At 28.9% G+C, this 10840-nt stretch overlaps 1 protein-coding gene across 2 annotated transcripts; it reads left to right on the plus strand.

Moving 5' to 3' along the window:
• Window positions 1–706: 706 nt before the first annotated feature.
• LOC101261313 (branched-chain-amino-acid aminotransferase 2, chloroplastic-like) lies at window positions 707–3278 on the plus strand. Of its 2 annotated transcripts, none has more exons than XM_069297400.1 (8): window positions 707–856; window positions 1004–1178; window positions 1250–1426; window positions 1518–1649; window positions 1724–1822; window positions 1914–2126; window positions 2253–2365; window positions 3083–3278. In XM_069297400.1, exons 1-8 carry the CDS (start codon window positions 777–779, stop codon window positions 3195–3197), a joined length of 1104 nt encoding a protein of 367 aa, XP_069153501.1. In that variant the 5' UTR covers window positions 707–776; the 3' UTR covers window positions 3198–3278. The 2 variants fall into 2 exon arrangements, with proteins under 2 accessions (XP_069153501.1, XP_069153502.1); XM_069297401.1 differs by having other exon boundaries at window positions 730–856; window positions 1007–1178.
• Window positions 3279–10840: the final 7562 nt, after the last annotated feature.

The following is a 10840-nucleotide window of genomic DNA, read 5'->3' on the forward strand; positions in this document are numbered from 1 at the left end:
TTTTGCATAGTTCTAAAATAAATTTAGTATTTTTACCTTTTTAATTACTCGTGAATTAAAGTACGTTAGTTTTGAAAGTTATAATTGGATTATTTGAGTAACGGCCATGACTTTTTAGGGACCAACATTAGACGGATGGGTATAGTTATCCTATTTTTCATAGTTGAGGCAAATTAAATTTTATTATTTTTATAGTAAAATATAATCAGTATACTACAACAATTCCATACATGTTGAGAAAACACTTAAAAAGTCGCTATATATTTTAAATGTCCAAATTAATGGATACATTTTTATCCAAAATAATTCATAGAACTAGGGTATATATATACATGCATTTAAGTAGTTCATATATTAATTAAGTGGAAAAACCACCCATTCAATGAATTTTTAACATTTTTTCCCTTAAAAAAAGTATTTTAGAACTAACTATATTATCTATTATTTTTCTCTGTAACGACGAAGAACAATACAATCTATTCAAATATCCTAATTATTAAAAATAATACTACAACACAACATATTACAATACATTATAAAATGATAAGTAACAACCGTCTAAAAATATTAAAGTATTTTAGCACTAACTATATGCTCTATCATTTTTTTTTCCTAATATTAACTAAGAGAATCAAGTAGATTTTGGAGATAATAAAGGGCGAAGTCCGTTCTTTTCCCACAATTAACTCTAGTATATAATGTGCATGAATTCCTTCCAAAATATCATATACTTCTTCAATCTCTAGTATTTTCTTCTACCATCTACTCTAAAATCAATGGCTTCTTCTCAATCTGTTCTCTCTCACCTCTTCTCTACACCACCAACAACTTCTTTACAAATAGCTCCTACTTCTAGGTGAGTTTCCATTTGAAACAATTTTTTTTGTGTATATCACCCATGTATACTATATGTATACCCATATAACATGTTGTAGAGGCGGTGTTAGCATTTTTAATTGTAATTGGAAATATTTATTTATATTATTGTTTTATGTGATGTCAGTAGCGATGACGAATCTGCTTATATTGACTGGGACAACCTTGGGTTTCAATTGATGCAAACTGATTATATGTACGTTACAAAATGCTCTGATGATGGAATATTTAGACAAGGACAACTTAATCGTTACGGCAATATCCAATTGAGCCCATCTGCTGGTGTCTTAAACTATGGACAGGTTAAATAAATAAATTATATGGCCAAAATCTAATCGAAAAATATTTAACGATTTTTTATTTGATTAAACAGGGGTTGTTTGAAGGTACAAAAGCGTATAGAAGAGAGGATGGTAGAATATTTCTATTTCGTCCTGACCAGAACGCGATGAGAATGCAAATTGGTGCGGAGAGGATGTGCATGCCATGTCCTTCGACTGATCAATTTGTTGAGGCTGTTAAGCAAACGGCTATTGCTAACAAGCGTTGGGTAAATTAATTATTTATCGTGAAATTTATTACCGATCGAATAAGTTTGTTACTTTTAAAATTAAATTGAGGGATTGTTATTAAATGTGCAGATTCCTCCTTTTGGAAAAGGGGCACTATACATTAGGCCTCTTTTAATAGGCAGTGGTCCTATTTTTGGTTTGGCTCCAGCACCTGAGTACACTTTCCTTGTCTATGCCTGTCCTGTTGGTTATTATTTCAAGGTTAGTTCCTTATTTAAAAAGATATCCATACATAACTCTCCTATAGAATATTAATTAATGTATCGCAATTGCAGCAAGGAACAGCGCCATTGAACCTGTACGTTGAAGAAGATGTTCATCGTGCTTCACGTGGTGGAGCTGGCGGAGTCAAAAGCATTACTAACTATGCTCCGGTAATTAAATAAATATACTATATAGTATTTTGTTAAAATTCTTCAAGCGTATAATAATTATGTACTGATATTTTTTTTTTTTTAAATGTAGGTTTTAAAAGCTATGAAGAATGCGAAGGCAAATGGATATTCAGATGTACTATATCTTGATGCAGTAAATAAGAAATATATTGAAGAAGTGTCTTCTTGCAATATTTTTCTTGTAAAAGGAAATGTACTTTCAACTCCAATAGCCAAAGGAACTATTCTTGAAGGAATAACGAGAAAAAGCATCATGGACATTGCACATGATCTTGGATATACGGTAAATTAAAAAAAAAAACAATTTCATTATAACATTACGTAACTGTTTATTTATAAAATCAGATGCAACACTTTATGCTTAGCTTGATTTGATTAAGCGTTTTAATCATATAGTTTAAAAATACAGGTTGAAGAACGTTTAATTGAAGCTGATGAATTATTTACTGCTGATGAAGTATTCTGTACGGGAACTGCAGTTGGTGTTGCTCCTGTTGGAAGTATCACATATAAAGGCCAAAGGTAAATTACCATATTAAAAAAAATTCGTTTTACTATACAAATTTAATTAGTCAATGTTATAAGATCTTTCGATATATTTTGAGAGTAAATTATAGAAATTTCACTAGTTTATGAGCTAATTACTTAGTTTAAACTAGTTTGCAGTTTTATGAATATTATCCGATTTTAAGACTTTGGATACATGTATTGACGCGCCCAAATATATATATCTCGAATACATAGTGTCAAAATTAGGTATCATTTGTTCTAGATACATTGTATATAAAGTGAATTCACACGTATCTCATCCTCTCGCTCGCATCTCCCCTATCTCGCTCGGATCTCTCTTCTCTTGCTCGCTTCTCTCCCTAATCTGATATCCCAAATATGTATGATTCACATGTTTTTTGGGAACTTCCTTGCCTCCCGTCTATCTCACTCGCCTCTATCCTTATTTTATTGTATTTGGTAGCAAAAGTAAAAGGATTAGGTGTATTTTACTTGGATTAGTGAGACAAATTGTTGTTATTTCAAACTATTGGAACAATTAGTCAATATGATAAGACAGATTGTTGTTATTTCAAACTATTGGAACAATTAGTCAATATGATAAGACAAATTGTTGTTATTTCAAACTATTGGAACCATTAGTAAATATGATTAAAAAAAATTGACTAATTAGCCATTGCTTCTCAATATGTAATCCCTTTTTGTAAGTATTTAATTTTTATGGTGCAGGATTGAGTATAAAATAAGCTCAGATCTGTCGTGCAAGCAATTCTATTCAAGATTAGTAGGGATACAAAGAGGTGTTATCAAGGATGAGAGGAATTGGATCGTGGAGATCGAATGATTTTAATGTTTTTTAACAAATCTTTTTGCGATTATATTAATGCATGAGCAAGTTGTATGTAATGATAATAATAATAATAATAATAATAATAATATATATATATATATATATATATAACCTATCATTGTGTGAGTCAAATTTATTGTTTAAGTTTATCTCATTCTAATATTATTGACCTATTTTTATTTTTCCAAACTCAATTATATCTTCTACTGATCTTGAATCTTAAAAAGTCATTTAAATATATGCAAAATGTCAATAAGACGATAATATTAATGTCATTATTAGTTTGCATTACTAAGAGAAAAAAACTTGTAGCTAGTGATTTTCAACCGCCCAAAATATAAACATCGAATTGTAGGGTTAAAGTACTTACAAATCCGTTTTTATGATCACCATTTAAAGTGTATTCGTAGCACATAAACTTTTTTTATATATATATTTGTCTATTTCAAAATAATAATGCACAAGTTCTTCTTAATCTATGTCCAAAATTTTAGAGACATTTTTATATTATACTAAGGTTTTATAACTCCTTAACTTATTTTATAAGTAATTTTGTACCCATTTTTGATCTACGTGACACTAACTTTAAAAAAAATCAACTAACATTGAACCTACTGTCACGTAGATCGAAAAAGAATAAAAAATTATTAATAACATCCCATACTAACAAATATTACAAGTGACTTTGATAATATTAGAGTGAAGCTAGTTCTCCCTCCGTTTTCTTTTACTTAAAATCACATTCTTTTAGACGCCTTTTAGAAAAATTACAAATAGAATGTGTATACATGTACCTTATTCATCAACATAAAATACTCTCTTTTTCTTATTACCTCTATAAAAATAAATATTTTATTTTTCTTATTTTATCTATAGTTAAATTAGTACTTTTTGAAAATTCCAAAAAAAAAACATCAGGTCAAATATGACCCAAATAATATAAATTGAAAGAATATCTCAAAATAAAAAACTCACATTATTGCAAGCAAAAGTAACTTTTATTAGTGTATATATTAGCCATTATGCATATTTAGTTCCCACTTTTGACTATATGTGTACAGGGAACTGTTCAAATTTACAATTACAATATAATAATATCCATGCATTGTGCATACAAGAGGCGGAACTAGTATAATGTTGCCGCTTAGAAACGAATTCAATAATTTTTATTTAAATTTTATATTGTTCTAAATAATTAACTCTCTCTATATATATGAGTTTGCCTGTGGTGATTAATGTTGTTTATTTTAAGAATTTATCGATTTTAAAATATAATGTGAGTTTATTTTTAAAATTAATCCAATGATTTTTGTAATGTAATAAAATAAATATCTTTTAAATAATATTGACAAGTAATATAGAACAAATGACGTATAATTAAGATAATTAAATAAGAATCGCTTTCATTTGAATGATATCTTACGTAATATAAATCTGAAATAGATGAACTTCACGACATTTATTAAAGAACGAAAAAGTAAAAGAAAGAGCGATTGTAATAAACCGTTTAGTCCAATCCATCTCATTGGGGAATATATTTATTCCAACTTAGATGCTCTTTAACTTTTAAAGTTTTCATAATCAACATGATTATGAGATATAAAAGCAAGCTGTCTTCGTTCTTTCTTTAAAATATAATAACTTGTGGAAATTAGAATACAAGAAAGAATTAAAAGTGCATAGTTGAGAAATCACGTGGTACACTTTCAATATATAATACATATATTTGGGAATTATATTTGAATTAAATTAAAAGCGCATAGTTAAGAAATCTCGTGGCAATATTTGTTAATTTATTAAATGTAGGTATGCAGACCAATTGTGAGTTATTATATCCAAAATTGTGTACATTATAACTATCAATTCCATTTTGATCATTAACATCATTTAAGGTAGTAATCCTCTGTATTAGAGAAAATCTGACTGAATTAGAAGGTGTTAGGAAAATATATATGAACAATTGCGAATAATTTAAACGCATAACAATAGTATATATCTTAACAATATTCACTTAAATGCTTAATCTTGACAACGGCTACAATATTATGCCTAAATATTGCCTCTTCTTCTAAATCTTCTCTTTCTCCCCTCTTATCTACACCACCTACAACTTCTATACAACTAGTGAGTGTCATTTGAAACAAAAAAAAAGTATATTTTAATTTCCTTGTATATTCAATGTGTATTGTGTATATTTTATATATATGTTTCGTAGAGGCGAAATGGAAATTTTTAATTATAGGTTCTACATTAAAATTATTTTTTTTACTAAATTTTGGATATAATATTTTTAAAAAAAAATTGGACGTAGGGAAATATAAGTTGAGGAATCAAGCTCTCACTAACAAGGCGAAAATTTAAATAGCCAACCAACTGAACTAGTACTGAGATTCTCCTTTGAATTGATTATTTGTGCATTTAAATAAAAAAAAATTAATTATTACATGCAATAAGTCAAAGTTAAGCACTGAGTTCTGCCGAATCCAAGACAATCGCTGTGGATTCACACCCGTCTGTATGAGATATACATAATATATACACATGATATACAACGTTGCAGTGACATTTTCCTAAGTCGATTTCAGCGCAGAATTTTGAAATGATAGCTCGATACTTTTTGATGATTTAGATATCAGGGAACACGAGTGTACGGAGATTGATTGGGATAATTTGGGGTTCAAATTAACTCAAACTGATTATATTTTCATAGCAAAAAGCTCTTTAGATGGAAATTTTGAACAAGGCCAAGTATATCCCTTTGGAAATATTCAACTAAGTCCCACTGCTGAAATTTTGAACTATGGACAGGTATCTTAATATTCTTCAATTACTATATTATTATACTTATAATTTCAGCCGTAAAAAAGGATTTTAATTGCTCAGCTATCAATTATTTTCATGCACCATAGATTTTGTGTCAATCAAAAATAAAAAATAAAATGAACATCAGTATATAGGGAAATAACATATGCACTAGTACAATCCGAAGGGTTGGCCCATCCATATCCAAAATTCAAAATCAAGAAAGAATGGTTATTATGGAGGACGTGTTGATGTCTAGAAGTTGTGGTGAAAAATTAGAATATTACAATATAAATTCCTTATATCCATTAATAATGAAAATTATTTGAATTTATTAATTTTTAATATATTTACAAAAAAAAAAAAGAAACAGGGTTTATTTGAAGGCATAAAAGCGTATAGAATAGAAAATGGAGGCATATTTTTATTCCGTCCAGAAGATAGCGCAATGCGGATGCAATTTGGTACTGAAAGAATGTGTATGATTTGTCCGTCAGTACACCAATATGTTAAGCAAACTGCTTTAGTTAATAAGCGTTGGGTAAACTTTTAAGTGTTTAATTGAAAATTATTAACGATTCTGAAGGTGTTCTAATTTAAATTAAAAAAAAAAAAAAGATTGTGAGAATTTATTTACTTGTAATATCTAATTTATCACGTGTCCACAGTTTTATCACGAAGAAATAGTTGTGTGAGTTGTGTCCATCGCAAGAATTCAATAAGTATATCAATGCATCTCTTTTGTTTTAATTTTTATGTAATGAATTAATAATGCTTCAAAAAACATGACTTTATGATAAACTATTATTGTCTATAAATATTGAGATGTTTTAAACAAATATTTGATGTGTTAATTATTTTGACTAAATATATTATCTATTATGACTTATAGCTATTTGAAAATTCATGAACACCAAAACTTAATGAAGCCCAGAGGACCAAAAATAAAGTTGGGCTTTATGTCACTAATCATCCCTCACTGAATAGGGCCCGTTATGTATGATGCAGCCTGCATTTGAAAACAGCTTATAGATCCAAAATAAAGCTCATACTGGGCCAAAAATAGATGAAGGAAGGTCTTACTTAACAAATGACAAAAAGTAGGGTCTTTTGCACTTTTGCCTCCATCCTCCCCCGCCCCACACCTGGTGTCAAGAGCCCACGTTAGAGCCCTGACTAAATTTGAATGGCATATTGCACCATTTAAATGGTACACTTCCAACATACTTCATATCCAGAACACGAATCAAAGACCTCTAGCTAAGGGTGAAGGCGTGAAACAGTCTTACTACTCCACCACAACTCATGTTGATCACTGTGACCTCCTTTAATTTCCGGTGGTCTTCAATTTTTTATCTTCAAGATAAGTACTATCTCCGTCTAAAAAAGGAATGACTTATTTTCCTTTTTAGTCTACTTTTTTAAAAAACGATTTTTTTCTTCTTTTTTTTCAACACTTTACTTACAACTTTCCAATTAACATATTTACGGCCACAAAATCAAAGACTACCTTTGACATAACCTCAATTTAAGACCACAAAATTAAAAGTTGTATTTATTTTCTTAAATTCTATGTCAAATTAAAATAAGTCATTCTTTTTTTAAAAGAACTAGTAATAAATTAAGCCAATAGTTTTCACTATTAAATGATTTCTCTTAGCTATTTTAGTATTTAGCAAAAATAAATAAATCTCACCTTTTAAGTTCTCTAATTATTATTATCCCCTATTAGTTTTATAAATTTCTAAAATCTCTTATTTTTGTGCATCAGATTAATGTATCTCGCGCATCAGATTAGTTTATCATGTATTGAATGTTCATCAGATTAATGTATCATGTATAGAATGTAATGTATTTTTTACTTAACAATTAATGTATCTAGTGCATCAGATTAATGTATCAACGGTTATATTATTATATCAGTTTGAGGGATTTCTGTAATTATAAACTTATAAGAAACAAATTGTAATTTTACCTTAAAAATATGTGATTTCTGTCTTTTGCCAAAAAAATAAATAACGAAACCCGACCCAACTAACGTGGTTATACCTTTGGGTTGAAGTTGGTTTCCGCCACCATTTCCCGTTCCCCAACTGCCAGGGCTACATTTTAGTGGCTCGATTCAGCCTCGTTGACACGAGGGTAAAAATATAAAATTATTAATTTGAGAGATAAAAATTAAAGATTGCTCTAAAATAGGGACGAGTCATTTAAAAATTTGATTTTTGATGAATTAAAATGCGTTAAGATAATAAATGTGCTAAGTTATTACTAGGATGAATTTGTGGAATTATATTTTTAGGGCATAATTTTTGACAAATTTACCATAATGTATGTATCCACATCATTCATCAACGTAGGATTCCTATCACATCATTATTTAATTTTCCTGTTTATAATTTGTATTAATCATTATTTCTATAAAAATAGATGACACATTGACTATATTCGTCTATCTTACCTAAGATTTTGATCATGAGTAGGTCATTCAGCTTCTTTTTCTTTAAATATAAATTTTTCTAAGACAACTTAATTTCCATGAATTGACCACTTAATTTAAATTAATGTTGTTTGATTATGTGGATATAATTAATTCACACTTGCATCATTTTCCATAATAATTTGGAGCCCAATATTTCTCATTAATCTTTTTTTCATTATTTAAGTACGTACCTTATTATATTCAGATCTTGAATCTATCTTCGATCACATAGATAAAAACAAGAGAGTATTCGTCACATAATTATAGTACATACGTACTTGTTATAGAAAATGAAGAGCAAAAAGATAAGTTTCGTGGAGAGGGGGCTGTCTTTGATGTGTACATAATTTCATTAACTAAGTCAAATCGAAGACATACTATACTGTACTCAATCTAAGTGGGTACCAGCGAGACTTGATAATTACTTGTGTTAGAAAAGTCAGCCCAATGGTCTTCTTGTCTCAACTATAATTTCTGTCTCATTTTATGTAATTCTTATCCTTCTATTTCTGTTCAAAACGTTTGTTGTATGTTACAACTGACTTTGGCTTCATTCAATCAAATTTTCTGTTCTACATTTACTTTATACATTAGAATGGTTCCTACTTAAAACTTTTCGGCTCTCTTATCTGTTAGACGTTCATTGATCAATTCAAGATAACTTCAGATATATACAAATAAAAGAAACTACATCTAATTATATATGTACGATATCTGTACATTTCAATCATTCTATATCCAAAGTTAACATAGACAAAAATAGGTTGAGTCAAGAGATCACAATGAGTCATAATATAAGTAAATATAAGAACCAAACCAACTTTTTACGATTCCTAATTACTTTTATTCCATAAACTCCACTAATATAATAGACTTATAAAATAATGATTTGAATGTATTATTAATTGTTAGACTCAACACCAAATGAGCAAGTATAATATCAAAAATACATTTTTTACGAATTAAAACATTTTAAAAAGGTTAAAAATCACTATTTGTTGGATGCTGCTTTTTAGTGGAGCATAATTCAAATTAATTTATTATCAAAGTCAGTCTATATTGTCCATATTTATTATCTGGACTAGTTATTTGAGTTTGACTCAATTTTACAGCCCATATTATTATTGAGGGTGCAATATAAATTAATTTGGATTCATTTCGATGATATATGTGAAGCAAGTACAATTAGAAAAAAATGTAGCCGCCAGCAACGGAATTAAGCCAGGAGATCTGTCGCGCATTAGCCTTCATAAATAGTGGCAACATTGTTACGTAATTTCTTCGTTTATTTTTATTTATTTATGATATAATTTTTTATTCATTTTTACTTAATAAATTTAGTGCATTCAGTTTTTCATATATTATTTTTAGCTGCTAGTTCTTTATTTTTTAAATTATTTTTAAGATCTAAGGACTAAATATCAATAAAAGACGTACAAAGTTTAAAATAGACAATAATTAGTCAAATTAGATGGTTGTGTAACACATGCTAATGACTAATCTAAGTGTGAGATTTGTTAAATTAGAATAAGAGTAATAAGGTCAAGTATGCAAGTCCAACGATGTGACAGTAAGGACTATCTCCCAACGGCCAAGTTCTCTGCACCTTTGCAATGTATCCATCTTTGGTGGGGCCTCATTCTACCCCCCTCCTTCTGTTCCTCCTGTTTTCCATTTTTGATTTATAAAGTGATTGTTCAAAATCATATAAGGAAATCAAAATGTTAAATTTCATTTGATGTGAAAGCTTAACGCTTCCTCTCCCTCACACCCAGAATTGGATATATGGATTATGGAGGAAGAAAATATAATATAAAGTTCCAGCATCGAGTAAATAACAAAAAATAAAATGTGTAAATAATTTCAAATAAATCTTGAATCTATTTCAACTTAAAAAGCTAGCTTATAATTAATTACGAGAATTTGCTTGTGACCTTGTAAGAAAATCAGATCACCCCATCGATCTGATTTGAACCATACAAATTAGAAAAAAAAATTTACTCGTGTAATTTGGTTTCACGATAATTTAATTGTCGTTTGGGGATCAAAATAAACTTTTTGTGAAGAGTACATTTGCTTATTAATCCTTAATTTCTATTTATTCTTTTGGCATAAATGTAGAGAGACCTCCTTAATTGGCCAAATTTGGCACTTAAAACGTTTTAGTTACTCGTCTCCCTTTGTCAATACATACTCTAATTAGCTGTATCTGCTAAATTTGAGAGAGAACTAATCAAAATTGGAAACTGCTATACAATCCAATGTGTTTGCATTTCTAACTTTGGTGGTCATTTGGTCACCTACCCTAACGAAAAATCTTTCTTCTGTTTCCGTAAGTATCTATTTTCACTAA

The sequence above is a fragment of the Solanum lycopersicum genome, chromosome 4 (assembly GCF_036512215.1).
Source record: "Solanum lycopersicum chromosome 4, SLM_r2.1".
Taxonomy (NCBI): domain Eukaryota; kingdom Viridiplantae; phylum Streptophyta; class Magnoliopsida; order Solanales; family Solanaceae; genus Solanum; species Solanum lycopersicum.